Source organism: Carcharodon carcharias, chromosome 10, assembly GCF_017639515.1.
Source record: "Carcharodon carcharias isolate sCarCar2 chromosome 10, sCarCar2.pri, whole genome shotgun sequence".
Taxonomy (NCBI): domain Eukaryota; kingdom Metazoa; phylum Chordata; class Chondrichthyes; order Lamniformes; family Lamnidae; genus Carcharodon; species Carcharodon carcharias.
Genome location: NC_054476.1, coordinates 28854870 through 28877150, shown reverse-complemented (window position 1 = coordinate 28877150; position 22281 = coordinate 28854870). Strand labels below are relative to the sequence as shown.

The 22281-nt window shown below is 40.8% G+C and overlaps 1 protein-coding gene across 1 annotated transcript in view; it reads right to left on the bottom strand.

Moving 5' to 3' along the window:
• The window catches only part of LOC121282809 (coiled-coil domain-containing protein 73-like), a 134183-nt gene that overhangs the window by 20511 nt on the left and 91391 nt on the right, over nt 1-22281 (bottom strand). The window contains exons 13-16 of the mRNA XM_041196624.1: nt 9778-9888; nt 6830-6970; nt 3608-3827; nt 411-1994 (exon numbers count right to left, since the gene is read on the bottom strand). Of these exons, the coding sequence (XP_041052558.1) occupies nt 411-1994; nt 3608-3827; nt 6830-6970; nt 9778-9888 (2056 nt within the window). The remainder of the gene's footprint in view (nt 1-410; nt 1995-3607; nt 3828-6829; nt 6971-9777; nt 9889-22281) is intronic.

Sequence of the window (22281 nt, the reverse complement as noted above, 5' to 3'; positions counted from 1 at the left end):
TTTAAATTCTATCCTCCCACATTTTCTTATTCTTCATTCATGGGATGTCCTGGGAAGGCCATCAATTACTGTCCATTCCTAGCTTCCCTCAAAGGTGGTGGTGAGCCAACTTGAATACAACTGAGTGGCTTACAAGCCTACTTCGGAGGGCAGCGGATCTGACTAAGTCACTATAAACCAGACTGGGAAAGGACAAATAGATTATTCTTCCCTAATCTGATGGTTTAATGGTCACTTTTATAATTTATTTAATAAAAATTGCTCAGTTACCATGGTAGGGTTTGAACTCATGTCTCTGGATTATGCATGCTGGCCTCTAGATTACTAGTCTAGTAACATAATCACTATGCTACTGTACCCACTACATCACCCATTTTCTATCACAGGATTATGTCAAAAGAAGGCATTACCTGCTGCACTAGAGTTTCGCAAACTCACTTCACCGATTTGTCTTGGAAAAATTAATGCTGAAGGGAATCTTCTGCTTATAATAGGGGCCTCCAATTTGTCCCTCGGTAATGAAATTGAGTGTGATGCTGTGCTTTTGTTCAGGATATCCTTTCCTTTGCCAGAATCTAAAATAGGCAGTCCGCAAAATTTCCAGCCACTTTGGCTTGTCGTTGCTTTGTTGCTTGCAGACTCTGTCTCAGAAGTTGATGTTTTATTCCTGTGATCTAAAGCGATGGTTGCAACTGGATTAACTGAAGTACTTATAAAGATGGATTTGAATTCATTTTCTGCTATCTGGGAAGAATCTCTCACCTCTGGTATTTCAGCATGTGAATCCATTTTACTAACAGCTGCTTGCTGACTTTCCACAGTAGCTGCAAAATCAGTTGCACTGCCATTAGCTTCCTCTGTACTTTGGGAGTTTGAGGCTAAAACCACACTATGGTCAGCATTGGTTGTGAAGTTTAGTGAATTGTTATTTGTCACACTTAAAGAGTCATTGATTGGTGCCAAGTTGCCTTGCAATTGTTTCAGGTTTCCCAAAGCATCAGCATTGAACACAGTTACCTGCAAATCTTCAATTGTTTCACTGTCAGAAATGACAGTTTCCAGATGTGGTTCTTTCTGCTGATCATCAGTTCTGACAACTTTCCTTTGTGCATTACTACTGATTTCCTCGGTAATATCTTCCTCATGGTCCATAGGCACAAGATCCCTTATTTCAACCAAAATGTCTGATTGGGTTTTAGTGTCGGCATCAACATTACTGTTAATTTTACAGGCTGCAAATGATGGAACACAATGATTACACTGGTCAGTGGGTAATCTTTTGGGACTGACAACTGATTTACTGCAGAGTTTATGGAATTGATTGAGTTCAACTATATTGTTGCTAGTACGGTTTTCTTCCATCAGTGCTTGGCTGTGCTGTTCATGCAGCTGTTGTAAAATGGATTTCTGCTCATTTTTATTTTCATGTATTACTGGTTGGGGTACAAGTTCAGAAAAACATTGGTGTTGAGTTTGGTTGGTATCCTGTCGTACTTCATTTACACTGATTTTCCTTGCTAGAATCTCATTGGTGCTAGGGGTTGCTCTGGCTTCAGTCCTAGGTGGTTCATTTATAAAGACACCTTTGTCACACTGTGTGGTTTTAGTCTTATCATTCATATCATAAACTGCTTCACTTTTGCCTCCATCAAATTTATGTGTGATGGAGTCTGTCTGCTGACCTACATCTGCACTGCAGACACCTAATGCATCAGCACTGTCTGGGAGCATCTTTCCTCCTTTCACTGGGACTTCTGCCAAACAGACAGAAGTGCACTGTGACTTGAATTTTGCACTTGCAGACTCTGCTTCATAGCAAGTGTTTCCTATTTCATCCTGCTGAATGTCATTGGGCTCTCCAGCATTAACTTTCACAGTTGATACACTGGTGTACTGTCTTTCATTCACAAACAGGGCCCCATTATCAGTTGCTTTCTCTGGCATTTCTGCAGTTGGCTTAGCAGTGTCTGGTGGCAATACATTACTGTTTGTAACTGTTATGATAAAAGACAAGATTAACCTTGAAAGCAGAACTGCACATTTCAATTTCTATATTCCTCCATTTACTCTATGCAGGTTTGTTTAAGTAAATAATGTTTAAACAAGTGAATCTCCCTTGGCTTTGTTTCTGGTGAGTCAGCGAGTACATTATAAATTCAATGCATATTATGTAGAACACTATGTATTATTATATAATTTTAATGACCCATGGCAATGCAACAAATACAGGCCAATCTAACATAAATTTAAAAAAATTACATTCATCTCTGCTTCTTTCCCACTCTATTTCTATACATTCCTATATCCCTTTTTATTTCTCTTCTGCATAATTCTTGTAGTATCTGAATGTTTTATTTGCCTCTGCTTCTCATATTCCACACACATCTTCGTGTACCTCCAACCACTACGTACATCTCACAATCTCTACGTGTTGCTCTTAACATATTTCTTTGCTTGATGTACTAAATCTCCTTTTTACCCAATAGAAATTTGCCTTCAAGGAAACCTACTACAATTTTTACACAAATGCTGAACCTTACTTTTTGAAAAGTCACTGTATATTGGCCAGACAGTACATGCACTGTATTTAGAGGCTTTCTTGGTGGTCAGTATATTGTGTGCTGTCAGTATATTGTCAGTATACTGCTTCAAGAGTCAGAATGATTGGAACGGGGCAAATGTGGTGATGGTCCGTTAGGGTTGATAGGCTGTCTTTTTTTGCAGCACTAGGAAGGATCTATTAGTTTGTAGCTTCACTTTTGACTTTCTTTGGGAGGGGCAGTCTGGGTCTGCACGGGGATATGCCTGGATTATATAGGCTAGCAGAATTCCTGGTATTTCCCCAAGTTCCAGGAATCCGTACAGCATTCCCTTTGTTAGCATATATCCTTCAGATGATTCACTCACATGCTTGAGGATAGGGTCATCACTCCCTATAATGTGGGAAAGCATCATCTTGCAGCTAACAGCAACAATTACACTAGCTTGTACATTACAGGGAAAATTTACTTCCAGCAATATCCCCTGTTCTTCCACAGCCAGCAATCCATTTTTTTCCCTTTCATGAATTTCTTGATTCCCTTTCGGAAGTTATTACTGAATCTGCTTCCACCACCTTTTCAGGCAGTGCATTCTAGATCATAACCAAACACTGGTTAAAAAAAATCTCATCACGCCTCTGGTTCTTTTGCCAATTATGTGATATATAATATTGTATCCTCTGACTCATCTTGAACAGCACCACTGGAAATCTGCTAGCAAAATATTAAACTTCCTATAACACTTTTCAATCATATTTAAATAGTGTAAAATGTATTCTACATTCTCTGAAATACATAAAAAATTATACCAATATTTTCGTACAAACTGAGCCATTCTGTACTACTGCATTTGTTTTAAGTTTCAATTTTAAGAATAATTCAACAGTGCATTTACAATATATAAAGAGAAATAGTAACTTTTTATTGTATAATACCCCAAACATCACATTTTGTCCAAGTTAAATCCTGCGCTGATACTAAAGAAGATACTGCTTTCAGAAACAACAAAAAGTACTAACAGGATTCTTTGGGAGATTTCTGATGTTATTTCCATGTTTAAGATGTACCTATATTATCTACATTGACCATTCCATCCTCAATGTGATTGTTGATCTCTTGATTTTTGTAGTTTCGCTTATTGGACTCATCATTTATTTCCTCTTCTATGGCGCTGTGCATTCCTGCTTGCTTAACTTCATTGTCAGTCACCATTAAGGCCTCATTCATACTGGTGTGTAGTCCTGGTGTTCCCTGTACTGTATGCTGTTCAAAATGTTCTAAGTTATTCTAATAGAGAAACGGTAGTAAGCAACCAGCTTTTAACACTGGATTATATTTACATGAAACAAAACACTTCAGTGTTGTCAATTTATTATTTAACTTAAAATGACTATTTCTACTTTTATGCATATCATCACTTTGTGTTGCAATCTATTTGTACTTTGCTTGGTGTCAGTCTTGACTCAGTAGTTAGCCTTCTCACTTTGGAGTCAGAAGGTGTGGGTTTATAAAGAAAGAACAAACTTGCATTTCTATAGCAGCTTTCACGACCCATAGTGCTTTACAGTCACTGTAGAAAACACGTCAGTCGATTTTTGTTCTGCGAGGTTCCACAAATATTAATGCGCTAAATCACCAGATCATCTGTTTTGGTGATGTTGATTGATAGGTAAATATTAGCCAGAACACTAGAAGAACTCCAGATACTTAAAAACAGAATGTGGATTTCCACTTCAGTGCAACTGAGGAGGTGCTGCACTGTCAGAGGTCCCATCCACTGGATCAGATGTTAAACTCATTTGCTGTCTCAAATGGACACGCAAGCTCCCATGGCACTACTTCAAGCACAGGGGACTGGTTGGACCAAATAGCCTATTTGCATGTTGAAATTTCTACATAACAAACACTTGCAAAGTAACTCATGGGGAAGAATTTTCCCATTGGCGAGCGGGGGCGGGGCCCACTTGCCGACACGTAAAATGACGTGTGGTGACATCAGGCGGGCGTCCCGACGTCGCCACGCGTCATTTAGATTTTCAGTTCGGCGGGCACGCATCCAAGTCGGCTGCGCATCCGCCGCACTGTCAAAGGCCTATTAAGGTGATTTAAAACCTCATTAAAACCGTCCAACCTTAAGGTTGGTGCGCAAGCAAAGAGTCCAGGCAGCCTTTGCGTTTTTCATGAAACCTCATCCAAAATATAATAAAAATTTATACTTTTATTCTTTGACATGTCCCAGCTCACGTGATAGTGTCACATGAGGGGATATATTTTAAAAGTGTTAAAAACCTTTATTTGAAACATCAGCACTGAAACAAATCTCCCTGAGGCACCTCCATGCCTCGGGGAGATTTCTGCGCTCTTTCGCGCACATGCACGAAACAGCGCAGGGAATCTCTCAGGGAATCCACCCTCCCCCCCCCGCCCACACAGGGAGCGCTCAGCACTGGGCGGGTCTTAATTGTGCCCCCGCACAACCCCCCCCCAGTGGGGGGAAATTTCTGGCCATAATGCTGCAAAGCATCTTGCGGACATAACAGCTACTATATAAATGCAAGACTTTTCTTTATGGATTGTTTCTTGATAAATACATTTTGAGCAATCTTATAGTGAAATTAATCTTGTAGACATTAAAACAATTTTTAAACAAGATATATTGTAAATCCAAGAAAAGTAGAAACTTAGGGTGCAGAAACACACCACCTTTCATAGCACAATGAGGTAATGTCCCTTAAATATAAATTCTAGCATCACAGTGAAAATGAAGCCAGATCAATGATTGATAGCATTAAGCATGGAAACAGAATCCATCAGAAGTTTGGAGCTTGAAACCCAAATTGCAGTATAAATGCAGTCGATAAATAAGGTTTCAAATAACACCATAATATTACTTGTATGATAAGCTCCTCTCACCAAATGAAGAATTATGTCCTCATCAGTATTTATCCCTCAACAAATATCACTAAAACAGATTATCTGGTCATTATCTCATTGTTGTTTGTAGGACCTTGCTGTGTGCAAATTGGCTGCCATGTTTCGTACATTACAACTGACTACATTTCAAAAGTACTTCATTGACTGTAAAGTGCTTTGAAACATCCTGAGGTCATGAGTATGGTCAGTGACCGACCTCAAGAATACTGGATATCTCTGCCAACTCCTTTGGACACATGCATTTGCGCACTCTCTTTTTTAATAACCATTGATTCAAACTGTTTGGTTAAATGTGTGAGAATACCTCACATCATGCTCTGTGTCTTAGAGCATGATAAACTTGGGAGCTTGTACATTTCTAAATTATAAGGAACCTTGGAGGAGCTAAAGCAGGTTAAAAAATTCAAGTGACGCTTTTAATCAGGACGAGTGTTGAGACTGACTAGTAACCCAATCCATTTTATGGGCAGGAATATCCAGGTTGATAATAGGAGCAAGCCGTAGGCAGACATGAAGTGTTTTTACCAGACTGCTGTTGTGTATCTCCTCACAGCAGCTACTCAAGAGCAGTGTGTGTCAGTGTGGCTCTTCGACCATGTTAATTGGGGCACAAGCGACATAGCATAAGGGTATCATAACAAAATGGATGGGCCAATTGGATCTTTGTGGGGCCACTAGGTACTGCAAAGTAAAAATACCAGACAATAAGGCATCCGGTTCTGAAAACAGGACAGTCTAGTATAAAACCAGGCAAATGGACTCCCTATCACAAAAGGGGCCATACAAATGAAAGCTCTTTCTAGCTAACATTTTTAATCTATTGAATCTTAATTTCATTTCATTTGGATCTTTCTTTGCCTCCTTAATTTCTCTCTCCCACTTGTCTACCTGCGATTTATTTCCATTTTTCTTTCTTTGTCATCATTCACAACTCTGAACTTGCTAAATTAATTGCATCATTTTGGTGTCTGGCATCATTGATACAGTTTCTCATTATAAAGCAAAATAATATTTGTACCAACAATATGTAGAGGGTTGATGCAAGTCCTCAGCTAATAAAGTCCTGCATCCTCCCTTGTTTACTTTGCTCCAAGTAAATAATTTAAGAACTTGTTTACCTTCTACAATAGTGTTACGGTAAACAAATCAAAAGAAGATGCAAATTCCAAGTCAAATAAACACAATGTCTTTCGTATGTCTTTATAGTATCTGGTTTACATCATAATAAAGTTTTAAGCTGTTACAATTTTCCAGATAACATATTTATGGGCCAACATAAGATATTATATGAAAACCTACTGTTCCTTTAAAAGCCCCAAGCTCTTATTCTAGTGCCTTCAAACAAAAAAACTTGCCTGCAATATCGGCATTTTTTGTTCTTGTTGTACATTTTGCATAGATAGTTTACTGTGGATCTCTTGCCATTCTTCATGAGCCTCTTTAAATGATTCTAATTCAGATTTAATTAGGTGATTTTCTTCATTTAATCGAGCCTCCTGCAAACAAGAATCAGATTTTTACTCTACTGATGTTGCGAAATATGCAAACATGAAAGGTTTGATTTCTTCAACTTGGTCCTGATGTAAAGTCAGTACTCTCAGAAAACAATGCTCTTCAATCATGACTATGGTTGGGGGTATCAGACAGCAAAATTTAAGCATATTGCCATGAGTGAAGGGAGATCACCAGTCAAAACATTCCTCCATATCTGCTAAGGACATGTTTAAGAACACACTGGTACAGAAGTGAGATCAAATAATTTGCCTGAATTCTCAGCTAGGGAATGTTACATGTGCACGGGGATTTAACTTACTGAAAATAGGGAGGCATAAAACTTCACCTCTGTGTTGGGTATGCATGTCATATAAAATTCTTTCATATCACAATAACATAATTTGTGTATCCACTTTTGTGATAGAAGAAGCATCCACATAAGTGTTTTTGACAAAATATATGAATGATAATATAAATTGTTCAACCTGCATGATGTGTTTTGTAATGTGCCTGAAGTTATCCTCTTAAGATTTTGTTAATAATGTTATCAGTTACTGTTGATACAATCAACTCAGTTGACACATAGTGCTGTCTTTAAAATAAGGATGATAACCTTTGTTAACTCTTTATTGAAGACTATACTAACCCTTAAAAAAGAAACATATTATAACAGCATATTTCATGATAAAATACTTATTATGACTATAGTAATTATGGTTTTATTTAGTGTACAATGTATCTTTAAGACTGATACTTGTCAGACAAGATCACATGATCTGTAGTAACCAATAGGAGGGTAGCACGGGCTACCTCAGCAGTCAGTGTAGAGATAGAGCTGGAATTAAAAGCACACGTGTAGTTGCTGCTGAGTAAATAAACTTAACGTTTCCACCCAAGAAGTGTCTGCAGATCAACTCTATCATTAATAGTACAACTCAGCCACCTTACAACAATGACATAAAATTGAATGCCAACTAAAATACCATATACACCTTTTGCTAAATGTTCAATGGTGGTCAGATTTCAATTGTGTATCAGTTTTTGGTTTATCTAAGTATTATCCCAGGCAAGAGGGCAGTTACACAAATAGAAATGTTGTCTTGATTATATCTCACATATTTTTTGTGATTAAAATGAGCCTGTAATTTTTCCAGGTTTAAAATAGAATGCCAGCAATATTCCTTTAAGAAAACAGTGAAATAATCTATTAATCAAGAATATAAAGGTTTTCTTTATTGGACAGTCTGCCATGATGTTCAGTGACATTATTCAAATAGGCAATAGGATGGATTTTCTGGCCCCGCCATGGCAGGACCACCACAGGAGATGTGGCAGGCCAGGCAAAAGTCCATTGACTTTCAGCGGGATAGGCAGATCCTGGTGGTAAGCAGGGCCAGAAAATCCCAGCCAATGTCAGGTTCCATATGTATGCTGACAACGCCCAACTCTACCTCACCAGCACCTTTCTTGACTCCCCCACAATCTCTAATTTGTTAAGCTGCTTATCTGATGTGCAGTACTGGATGAACAGAAATTTCCTCCAACTAAATATTAGGAAGAATGAAACCATTGTTTTCGGTCTGCACCACAAACTCCATTTCCTAGCCATCTCTCCATCCCTCTTCTTAGCAACTGTCTAATGCTGACCCAAACTGTTCACAATCTTGGTGTCGTATTTGATCCTGAGATCAGCTTCTGACCACATGTCCACTGCATCATCAAGATCACCTACTTCTATCTCTATGACATTCAGCAAAATCACTCCACTTCTGCTGCATCTGCTGCTGAAACCCTCATCCATGCCTTTGTTACGATTAAAGTTAACTATTCCAACACTCTCCTGGCCGGCCTCCCATCTTCCACCCTTCATAAACCTGAGCTCATCCAAAACTCTGCTGCCTTATCCTGGCTCATGCTATGTTCTGTTCAACCATCAGCCCTATGCTTGCTGATCTACACTAACTCCTGGTTAGGTAATGCCTCAGTTTTAAAATTCTCATCCTTGTTTTCAAATCCTACCATGGTCTCACCTTTCCCCATCTCTGTAACCTCCTCCATTATAATAAACCCTCTGTGATATCTTTGCTCCTGCAAAGTAAGTGGTTAGAAATTGAATTGGGAGGACCGTAGAAGAATAGGTTGTGAATCTAGTGCTCAAGGTGAGCCTAAAGAGCACACAGGAGAGATAGTAGAAAACAAAAGAGATAGGGTGGGTGACTTGATAGTGAAATAGTGGAGGCAAGTACATGGCTGGTCTCTTTCTTTGAAACAATGAAATTCTGGAGTTCCACAGAGCTGATGTTTGAGATGAGGGTGGAGAGGTTTAAAAGAAAGCTGGCCAAAGTTTAAAAAAAAATAGCCTGGGGCTGTACTTGTTATCCTGTATGATCTTGGAGTAACAGGAGGTTTTTGCTGAGGGGAGGCAAGTACAGTTATGCTTGGATTAACAAACAGATCTAACAATGGATGGCTAGAAAGTGTACACCAGGTACACTGAAAATTGCTCCCTTCTAAACAGGGTGGAGGTTGCAGTGAGGTGGCAGACAATGATTGATTTAATGGAAACAAAGGTGCCAAAGTCATTCTTCAGTAACCTGTATCTATATTACTGCGATGGGACATTGGTAGAAGTTCTTTGACACTGTAAACAGCCATAGGAAGCAGAACCACAGGGACCTCGGTAACATTTTTTTATGAGATAGCCATATTATTGTGTTTTCACCATTTTGGTGTTGTAACTAATTGAGCTGCTATCTAAAAAATATATAAAATCTACATACAAATATCATATTGTTTTAATTCCCGTTACCTCCTTTTTCCACTGAGCTGTAGACTTTTCATTTTCCCTCTCGAGAATCTGAAATTTATCTTCATTTTCTTTTGCCTTCTCCCGGAGTAGCTCATTATCCCTTTCCAGAATCTGCCATAAAATTAATTGCCCCAGAAAATTAATATGACATTCTTAGCCTTATGTGATCTCCCTCCACTACATCGTTCTTGTGTGTTGCTTCTAAGATTCGTGCTTCAATAAAGATCAGTGTTGATTTGCCAGGCCGCCAATGAATTTCATACAGAATTTAACAAATGTACATTTGACTCGGCTCATAGAAAACTGGAGGAGTACATGGAGGGGAAAAAGATGGCCTTTTCATAAAACCGAGGCAGTAATAGGTATAATAAACATATCTGCTATAACTTTCTGTCTCAGTGCACAACTTCTAATGTGCTAGGCTAAGCAATATAAAATGCTGAGCTACATGATATGAGATAGACTTTGGACTAATCTAATATACCGTGAGCAAAAAAATTAAAAGGTTGACTGAAAACTGGCCATCTTTCAAGTGAAAAGTATAAATAATATTGTAAGCACTGTAATATTTGCATGGCTTCTCTGCGTTTAAGCAGTTATTTAGCAGGAAAAACTGTGTGTGAGATACTACATTTTGTACATATTCACACCAGATGTATTTTTGACATTGGGGAAGTGAAAAATTTTAAATTATTTAATTAATTACAAGGACAATTGTTTAAATGCCTATTTTAATTTATTTAGAACATAAGAAATAGAAGCAGGAGTAGACCATTCGGCCCCTCGAGCCTGCTCCACCATTCAATAAGATCATGGCAAATCTTCTTGTGTTTTCGATTTCCACATTCCCACCTAACCCCAATAACCTTTGATTCCCTTGCCTAACAAGAATCTATCTACCTCTGCCTTAAAAATATTCAATGACCCTGCCTCCACCACCTTCAGAGGCAGAGAGTTCCAAAGTCGCACAACCCTCAGAGAAATAAAATCTCCTCATCTCTGTCCTAAAAGGGCGACCCCCCATTTTAAAACAGTGCCCTCTAGTTCTGGACTCACCCATAAGAGGAAACATCCTTTCGACATCTACCTTGTCAAGGCCATTCAAGATTTTGTATACTTCAATAAAATCACCCCTCACTCTTCTAAACTCTGGTGGAAACAAACCCAGTCCGTCCAACCTTTCCTCATAAGACAACCCATCCATTTCAGTTTTCAATCTAGTAAAACTCCTTTGAACCGTCTCCAATGCACTTATATCCTTCCTTAAATAAAGAGACCAAAACTGCACACAGTATTCGAGATGCGGTCTCACCAATGCCCTGTATAACTGAAGCATAATATCCTTACTTTTATGTTCAATCCCTCTTGTAATAAAGGATAGCATTCCATTAGCCTTCTTAATTACTAGCTGTACCTGCATACTAATTTTTTGTGACTCATGTACTAGAACATCTAGATCCCTCTGCACCTCAGAATTACGTAGCCGTTCTCCATTGAAATAATACTCTGCTTTATTGTTCTTCCTCCCAAAGTGAACAACTTCACATTTTCCCACATTAAACTCCATTTTCCAGATCTTTGCCACTCACTCAACCTATCTATATCCATCTGCAACCTCCTCATGTCCTCTTCACAACATACTTTCTTACTATCTTTGTGCCATCTGCAAATTTAGCTACCATGTCTTCACACCCCTCATCTAGGTCATTGATGTAAATCATAAAAAGTTGAGGCCCCAGTACAGACCCCTGTGGGACTCCACTCATTACATCCTACAAATCAGAAAAAGACTCATTTATGTCTCTGCTTTCTGCCAACCAGCCGATCTTCTATCCATGCTAATATGTTACCCCCTACACCACGCACTCTTATTTTCCGTAATAATCTTTGATGTGGCACCTTATCAAATGCCTTCTGGAAATCCAAGTACAGTAGCTCTTCAGGCTCCCCTTTATCCACTGCACATGTTACTCCTTCAAAAAACTGCAATAAGTTGGTTAAATATGATTTTCCTTTCGCAAAACCATGCTGACTCTTCCCGATTGCCTTGAACTCTTCTAAGTGCCCAGATATAACCTCCTTAATGATTGATTCCAATAACTTCCCCATGATAGATGTCAAGCTAACTGGCCTATAGTTTCCTGTTTTCTGCCTCCCTCCCTTCTTGGATAGAGGGATTATATTTGCTACTTTCCAATCTGATGAAACCTTTCCAGAATCTAGCAAATTTTGGAAAATTAACACCAGCGCTTCGACACCTCATTAGTCACCTCTTTTAAGATCCTAGGATATAGTCCATCATGACCCAGAGACTTGCCAGCCCGCAGTTCCATCAATTTGCACAGTACTATTTCCCTAATGATTTCAATTTCACTAAGTTCCTTTCTCCCATTCACCTCCTGATTTTCAGCTTTACTGGAATGTTTTTTGTATTCTCTATAGTGAGCATAGAAGCAAAATATTTGTTAATTTCTTCCAGCATTTCTTTATTATCTACTATTAACTCCCCACTGTCACTCTCTAGAGGACCAACACTCATTTTACTTACTCTTTTCCTTTTTAAGTACCTGTAGCTTCCTCTCATACTGTAATTTTTTTCTCCTGATTAACCTATTAGCCATTCTCTACCGTTCTTTATATTCTGTCTAATCATCCATCTTTGTGGAGTTGTATGCTTTTTCCTTAAGTTTGATGCTTTCCTTAACTTCTTTAGTTAACCACAAATGGCGGGTTCTCCCCTTAGAATTGTTCTTTATAGTAGGTTTGTGCTTATTCTGAATCCTCTGAAATATCCTCTTAAATGTCTGCCACTGCTTTTCTATTGATCTATCCTCTAGCCTAGTTTCCCAGGTCACTTCAGCTAGCTCAGCTTTCACCCCCACACAGTTACCCTTATTTAAGTTTAAGATCCTAGTCTTAAACCCACTCTTCTCCCTTTCAAACTGGATGTAAAATTCAATCATATTGTGGTCGCTGCTACCTAGAGGTGCCTTTACTCTGAGGTCATTAATTAATCCTGTTATGTTACAAAATACCAAGTCTAATATAACCTGCTTTCTGGTTGGTTTCAGAAAATGCTGCTCTCAGAAACTAACTTGAAAGCATTCTAAGAACTCCTCATCCAGGCTGCTACTGCCAATTTGATTTTTTCAGTTTATGTGTAGATTAAAATCACTTATGATTATTGCTGCCCCTTTATCACAAGCACACAATATTTTCTCATGATTACTTTGTCCTACACTGTGGCGACTGTTAGGGGGCTGGTAGACCACTCCCACTAATGAATTTTTTCCTCTACTATTCCTCATCTCCACCCAAACCGGCTCTACATCCTGATCTCCTGAACCAAGGTCATGTCTAACTATTGTACCAGTGCCCTCTTGGATTAACAGTGCTACCCCTCCATCTTTACCTAGCTTCCTATTCTTCTTGAATGTCATATAACCCTCAATATTAAGGACCAAATCTTTGTCGTCCTGCAGCCATGTCTCCGTAATTGCTTTCAGATCATCTTTAGTTACTTCAGTGTGGGTCATCAATTCATTTACTTTGTTATGAATGCTATATGCATTCAGATAGAGAGCATTCAGTTTTGTCATTTTGTTACCTTTGTAACATCTTTGACTGTTGATGTATTCTTAGGTTTTTTTCTCTCTGTCCCTTCATGCCACTCATAAAGCCCTCTCTACTTCCCTACTTATGCAATTTGCGAGGACACTCATCCCAGCGTGGTTCAGGTGCCCCACAAACCAGAACCACTTCTCCCACATCTGTCTTTGAGCCACGCATTTGTCTCATTAATCTTATTTGTCCTATGCCAATTTGCCCTGGCTCAGGTAATAATCCAGAGATTATTACCTTTGAGGTACTGCTTCTTAATTTGGTACCTAGCTCCTCATACTGACTTTGCAGAACCTCTTTCCTAGTTCTACCTATGTCATTGGTACCAACATGGACCACGACAACAGGATCCTCCCCTTCCCACTGCAAGTTTCTCTCCAGCCCTGAGCAGATGTCCTCAATTCTGGCACCGGGCAGGCAACATAGATATCTGGACTCTCACTTTTTGCTGCAGAGAACTGTGTCAACCCCCCTCACTATACTAACCCCTGCTACCTCTACATTCCTTTTGCTCCCCCGGCTTGAATGGCTTCCTGTACCACAGTGCCATGGCCAGTCTTGGCATCCAAAAGCTCCTACATCTCACAGCTGCAACATAACACCTGTCCCACCATTCTAACATATGTTAGTTAATTAATTTACTTTAATTACTTTCTTCCTATGTATGCTACAATTTACTTTGTTTATTGAATGGTCTTACCAGTGACAACTAAATATTATATGCTTCTTAACTACAAGGTATGTATTTTAGATGCATGTTTAAATTATTTTATTTTTATTGCTTTTTTATCTTTATTATTTTATTTTAATTTTAAAGTTTTCACATTTTCATTTATTATTTTGAAGTTTTAGTTCTTTTTATTTATAGATCTACCTTAACTCGCCTGTCCTAACCTGGTTCCTCACACCTTGTCCCTTAGACTGACAATTACCAGCCAATCAACTTACTAGCTTCATGTGACGTCGCAATTGTTCCCTTCCCCCACCCCCCGCAGTTTCCCAGCAGCTGAAACAGTGACAAAAACAAATATAGCTGGAAAAACTCCTTGCTAGGCTGGCTAGTATTATTCCTAATTTTGGAACTCAGCCTGAGTGGAAAATGGCTAAAAAAAAAATCAATTAAATATGGTATATACAACTCAAGAGATACTAGGATAAATTTTGATCTTCACTACCTGGGTGCTAATCTAGCAGAATGGATCACCAGCCTATTATAGAACCGTCAATTTTCATGAATTAAAAGCTGACAGGTTCTATAACACGCGGACAATCTACTCTGCCAGATTACTTACAGTCTGGGCCGTAAAGATCAAAATCTACCCCAGTGCGTCACTAGAGTCAGTCCTTCTATTGCCCCACCACCCTCAGAAGGTGCTTATCCCTGAAACAACGTCACTGATAGCAGAAAATGCCGCAATATTCAGCGGGTCAGGTAGTATCATGGAGAGAGAAACAGTTAACGTTTCAAGTTGATGACCATACATCGAAACGGGAAAAAATTAGAGATATAACAAGTTTTAAGCAAGTACAGAGACAGGAAAAAAGGGGGGGGGAAGGGGAAGAAATGAAAGGGAAGGTCCATGATAGGATGGAAGGCAGGAGAGAGCAAATAACAAAAGGGATGACGATGCAAGACAAAAGGAGATGGTAATATGATAAGCAAATAAATAAAAGATGGGTACTAGAGGAGGTCTAAATGTGAAAAGCAAAATCATCACCAACAGTTCCCACCCAAAAATAACTGCCAGAAGTCGAGTGTAGAAGGCTGTAAAGGGTGGAATTAACCCTGATTTGCACTAAGTAAGGTAGCGGACTTGAAAGACATTTTACCACCAGCCGCAATGATGGGTTTTCGAAGTGTGTCATCCCCTTCCCACCTCATAAATTATGCAGTCACGGGAAACACGCTGGATTGCTGGCGGCCAGCCTCCAATTTTCCCATCACTCCGTTACCTTGCCGCGTCCTCACTCCAGCCGCCATATTTAAACTGCAGCCATGTTTACATTTCTCAATGCTTGCAGCCCAGGACTGCTCCATTGAAGACATGGCCCCAAAGCCAAGAGGAGTGCAGTTCCCTAATTCAGTGATGCATCCCTGGGACACCTTCTGGATGCCATGGAGGCCCGCCGTGGAGTCCTCCACCCCTGCTCTGGCCGCAGGAGGCCCATCAGCCTCATCACTCCGGCTTGGGATGTGGTAGCCGAGATGGTGAGTGCTGATGCTGCACACAAGAGGTCGGCCATCCAGTACAGAAAATGGATGAATGATCTCATCCATGCCGCCATGGTAAGTCAACCATCTCATCACTCAACTCACCTACTCACACATTCACTGGCATCTCACTCACTGCCAGCCCAAGCGACAATACCACTCACGCCTTCACACACACCCTCACATCTCCATTTGGCCTCAACTCCTCTGCGGATAGCCTCCTCATCCCATCCATGGCTCCATTCAGCACACAAGCACACCTGGTATCCTTCTCATTTGGCTTGGCATGCACCTTGCTCCATCTGTCTTTATGCAGGATAGGGTCAATGGAGGTCCCCGACCTGGAGTGGAATGCCAGACATCAAGGTCCTTGCTCTGGTCAAGAGTCGCACATTTGAGCTGACCGGAGAGGACCTGGATCATTCCTGCTGCAACGGTGAAGTCAGCAGTGAGCACCCACTTGAGGTTCCTGCACCACATTATCCCTTTCTCAACACAAGTCTGAGTCCAGTGTTCTGTATTCAACATGGCTGCCAAGCACTAATAATCTCCACTTTCTGTCCTAGGCACATCTGACAAGTCACCCTAGGCAAGCTTGACCCCCAATCCCAGGGCCGAGAGCATCTCGAATGAGGACACGGAGGGCAGCACTGTTGAAGACCCATCAAGGTGCTCACCCACACCCTCCACCAGCGCAACACACACCTTGGTAGGACCTAAATGTACAGCAGCTTTGGGATCACAATCTGGTAAGTACACCACGCAATTGGTTCCACAACAGGCGGTGGTAGGGAAATCCTTGATCTCCGGCACTCCGAGGACTGCTAGAGGCAAGGAATCTGCTGAGTCCGAGTCAGATGATGAGCCTCTGAACTTGGTCCTCAATCAGTAAATGGAGCTGTAAAGACAATCACAGGAACATCAGGAAGGTATGTCTGTTGCACTCCTCAGATTGTAAGGGACGACGAAGGAGTCCGTCCATCTTCAGTCTGAGGTGATAGTGCCGGCATGCCAACACACCAGCAGCTCGACAACCCAGGGCCATCCATCCAGTTGATTCCAGGAATGTCCTACCGATCCAAATCCCCTCTTCCTATGATCCATAGGAAGCTTCCACAGCTCCAGTTCCACAGGTTGAGGAGGATGCAGCTGACCCACAGCAGGACATCCAAAGAAGTCCGGGGCCCTCCAGAGGATGCACGCCAAGTCATCACAGACAGGGTGTCGCAGTCAGCAGGCTGCCTCCAGCTCCGCTGTGGATATCGGGGGAGCACCAAGATATAGCGGCAGCGTTAAGGGGTTTGAGAAATGTAGTTGCACAGCCTGGCACAGGTGTTAATCACATGTACTTAATGTTCATTATGATAAATAAACTCCCAAGAATGTCTCCTTGCCAATGGCTCCTTGTTACCATGAGCAGTGTTCATGTCACTCAGGTATGAAGCCTTGGTTCCTGCACAAGACAAAGGTAAGTGTCTCAGTCCTGGGCTCTTCCTTGTGCAATATGTAACCTACAGACCAAAATGATGGTTCAGCTTCACACTTACTGGACACATTAATGATGCCTGCACCTTGATGGTGCTTGTCATTGCTGCCAGAATGTCATGTGGAGGCATCAGAGTTCTGTCATTTTCTCTGTGTGCTCTCAGCACCTGAGGTGGGGCTGCGCCCATGTCTTCAGCATCTACACCCAGTGACTGTGTGCTTCTGAAGGGGACATGTGCTGAAGGCTGACAAAGGATCAGGTGCATTTAAAATTTCAGCTGCGTCTCCATGATATGACCCTGATCACAGAGCGCAAGTGAGCTGCCCTCAGCCTGACGGGAGTGAGACATTCACTGAGGATACGTGAAGATCTATGGAGTGTCCTTACTGCATGCCATCATCATCCTCCTGGAATCTAGCGACTATTAGGGCCTCCGCTGCATCTCCTTGATATAAGCCTGAGCACTGAGGCATCACTGAGCACTGCCATCAGACACACAGGAGTCAAACATTAATAGATGCAAGGTGAGGATGTCAGGATTGTTCTCACTGCATCTCAACATCATCCTCCACGAATCTTGCAACTATGAGGACCTCCCGAGCGCCTGCCTCGTCTAGTCAGTGCAATGGCCTCATCGCCGGCATCCTTGCCTTTGAGACCTCATCATCATCATCCCCTTTGACATCTTCGTCATCGGAGGAGGCATGCAGCTCTTCCATCTGCTCCACAGCCAGGTCCTCCTCCCATTGCAGCGTCAGGTTCTGTCGTGTACAGCAAGCCATGATAATACGCGACAGCCTCAGTGGACCATATTGCAGTGCTCCACCGGACCTGTCGAGACACCAGAACCTCATTTTCAAGATGCCTATCATTTGCTCTAAAGTCCAGGAAATGGCACAAGCCTCGTTGTACTGTCGCTCTGCTACAGCCTGAGGCCGCTGCACGGGCATCATCAGCCACGTCCTCTGTGGGTAGCCCTTGTCCCTGAGGAGCCAACCCTGCAGCCTCTGTGGATCCTGGAAGATGTTAGGAATCTGAGACATGCTAAGGATGTCGGAGTCATGGACTCTTCCAGGAATCATGCACAGATCTGTAGGATGTGTTTGTGGTGGTCGCTCAGTTGAACTTTCACTGAGTAGAAGCCCTTGCAGTTGATGAAGCTGACTATTTGTTGTCACAGAGATCTAAGTGCCACGTGAGTGCAGTCAATGACACTCTGCACCTGTGGAAAACCAGAGATCTGTGCAAATCCCAGTGCTCTTGCTTCTTGGTTTTCCTGATCCCAGGCAAAATACAGGAAGTTCTGTGCCTTCGTGAAGATGGCGTCCATGACCTCCTGGATGAACTTGTACGTGGAGGCTTGCGAGATCCCGCACTGGTCACATGTAGAGCCCTGGAAGGAGCCACTAGCATAAAAATTGAGCGCCACAGACACTTTCACGGCCACTGGCAGTGGGTGCCCTCCATCTCTCCGTGGCACCAAATTTTACCTAGGTGGCATATGTGACCAACCAAGGGTATGTGCACTTACATCTGGGTTTCTGGGTTCCCCTCGAAGTGCAACTTACCAGGCGCACACCTTTTAAAGGCGATCATGAAGCACGCTGTTCTGAAGCCACACCGACGTGAGTCGTAAATTTGTGTGTGTTGGGGGGGGGGGGCGGGGGGGGGGGGTGGTGATTCCAGCATGAGGGCACAATAACAAGGTATAAATGTATTAAAATTAAGTTCCTGATGGCGGGAAACGTGACCCGCCATTGACGGGCAGAGGGGATTATCGCAAACTGGTTTCACGATGGTGTGAATCCAATTTTTGGCTTTCTCACCATATTGTCTGCTGACGCCTGCCACCAACAGGACTAAACAATTCTGCCCAAAGTGTCTAATCAAAAGACTGTCAGCTACCTTAATGTTCTTGCTGTACACAAATTAGTTGCTGTATTTCCCAGCATTACAACAGTGACCACATTTCAAAAAGTACTTAATTGGCTGTTAAGTGCTTTGAGAGGTCCTGAGGATGTGAATGGTGCTATAGAATTGCAAGTTCTTTCTTACCAAGGCAAAACCAATTAAAATTTAGCTTCATGTTAAGTCCATACAGAAAATAAATAAAAACGTAATATACTGCAAATACACAGGAGACCCATCAACATCCATAAAGGGGAAAGACAAATAATGTTTAAGGGATAAGCTCTTATCAAAACAGATTTAAGCAATATGGAGATCTGAAAATCACTATTAAACTCCATGGAGAGGATTTTTAACCCAGTGGGGACAGGCATGGAGAAGGGTGAAAAAATTCACACCACCAGTTGGCGTCCCACTTTCCCGGCACCATACTTGGATCATTTTCCTGGAGGCAGGATGGAGCAATGACAGGGTTACTCATTCACAGACACTGGATAGCCAATATTGAGCTTGTTAAAGGTCTTTTAAGGCCTACTATCAGATTCCGACTGGAATCTCCGGAGGCATCAGGGAACAGCCTGGAATTGGCCTTCCGGCAGCAGAATGGGGGTTGGAGGGGAGGCTCTCCAGGCAGGCTTTGAGACTCTCTGCTTGCCTGTCATCAGCTGAAGCCACAGGTCACCCCCTGGTGGCCTGTCTGCTAAAGGTATTTTCTATTTTAAAATTAAGGAAGTTGGAGGGTGCCTCCATCGTGGAATGCACTCTCTTTCACTTACCAAAAAGGCAGCCTGTTGCTTCTTTGGTGTTAGAGGACCTCCTGTTGATCCTCCAGCTTTGAGAGCCCACTCCCTGCCCTTAATTGGATGTGAAACCTGCCTTTTGGTTATTAATTGATCAATTCAGGGAAACCACAGCCAGGTGACTGTTCCCCACACATTGCAGGCTTCTGACCCCTACCTGACCCTGATGTCAGGGTCCTGAACCCTCAAGGAAAAGTTCTATATCTCTTCAAAATAATTTTTTCTTCAATGAGCTAATTTTCTTTTCTAACACTTTGGAACCAACAATAGATGCTTTCTGAAGAAGAGAGGTTCAAGGCTGAACTACTGAAGTTAAATCCTACTTCATATTAGCTTCTTTACAACTCTTTCACCGAAAGATCATACTTTGTTGATATTTACATAAATTAAATGGATTGTTACAAACTATTGCAGGAGTGGAAAAGCCTAAAAATCTGAATCTAACTTTCCGTCTTGTACACTCTTTATTTATACCAGTCAGAAAACTGGCCAGCTGCTCACTCCTAATGAACAAGTATTACACTCGGGCTGACAGAAAATCCATTTAAATGACCTCAATACTTAACGTACAAATCTTCTATTTTGAGGCATTGGGACTGCTTTCCCAATTGATAAGACTCTTCCTGCTTGACCAGCTAAAGGGAAGTTTAGCCTCATCTTCAATGGCAATTTTAATTATTGTTCTAAAATGTGACTACATTATGCTTATTTAATTTCACTCTAAATCTTTGGAAAGTTCCAGCTCCAAAAAGCATTTCTCCTAGGCTACCTAATTTCATTTTTACTTGACAATACAAGATTTCAACATTTCTGAGTTTAATCAATCTCATTTCACAGGCTTTACAAATTATTTTGTTAAAACTTGCATGTATAAATCTTAGATTTCTCAGGTACTGATGAAAACATGTACTTAGAATAATTTTGTTTAATGTAAAATAAAAAAAACACATGATTTAAAGGACTGCGGTGAAAGACCACTGAATCTCAGTGTAAATCATAATAGAGTGACAGGGACCTTCTGTAATATAAACAAAGTTTTAACTACACAATAGAGTTAAAAGCATCGTTTGCATTAAAACATAATCAAGGGTACTTAGATACTTTGAGTACTTTTTAGATGATTCACTGGAGACAAAACAAAAATATGGAATTCTATTTAGCAGTTATGCAATGAGTAATTAAAAATGAATCAGGTCTGAGCACTCCTCCCAACTTCCAGATAAAAGGATACTATGAGATTAATTTGTGTTATATGACAGTTTTCAAGAATTTTAAAATCAAGCAGTTTTCTTTTTCTCCATTAAAACTATGTTTGGGAAATACAAGAGAAATATAGCTATTTGAAAATTAAAACTGTTAGAATCATTTAACACTCTATGTTGAATTCAAAATTATTAAGCTAATCACCTATATTGTTTTTCTTACTAACATTATGCATTGAAATTTGTAACAAAGTTTACTTTTTAATTGTAGCCCTTTATTTTTAATCATGGATTTAATTGAAGACAGAGACTGGCTGTGGCAATTTATGATGAAACACATTGTCAGAATATGGTAACGTCCTCATTGTTCTTCAAGGTTATGCATCTTCCAGTTCCTGAGCAGCACCCTAGTGGATTTTTTTTATATCTCACCCTCAACCCTGATCTTTCACTGAAATAGACAACTTACTACTTCAGACTTAAATGTGAAATTCTACCAAATCCTTAACAGAAATTCTGCTCACAAAAGACTGTCAAAGAGTAAAGTTCACAGATTTGTATATAAAAAAATAGAGACAACTTGCATTTATATAGCACCTTTAACAATGGAAAACAGCCCAATGCACAAGAATGTAACAAGACTGAAATTCATTTACCTCATTTGGGGATGTGATATAAGCTTTGCTTTCTTTCTTCCCCTTCTATTTTTTCTCCCTCCTCTCTTTTTTCTTTTTCCTGTTATTTTCCAAATATACATGTATACCTTCTTTATGGTCAGTTTTTAAAATTCTTCAGGTGGATGAACTCTAGTTCAAAAATATTTAACCCTTTATTTATAATGGCTAACCTATGGGGACCATATGCTTTGACACGCTTTTTTTTCTCAAAATGTCCACTAATGTTAGGGCCTCACAGGATGGTTGTCCAATCTATTTTATCACCTGGAATGTGAAAAATCTAAACCGCCCAGTTAAAAGAAATAAAGTTCAGTCTCATTTACATCGTTTGAGAGTGGGCATTGCCTTCCTGCAGGAAACTCACTTTCTTACACCTGACCACTTTCGAACGTGGAATTTTCATAGTAAAGTGAGAGGTGCGGCAATTCTAATCGATAAAGGCATTCCCTTTGTTCACTCAGGTTATAGCTGATCCTGATTACCGCTTTGTTATAGTACAAGGCAGACTTTTCATTGATCCTAGCTAATGTATACGCACCCAACTGGGATGATCACCATTTCATTTCAAACTTTTTATTTTCCATACCAGATTCAGACT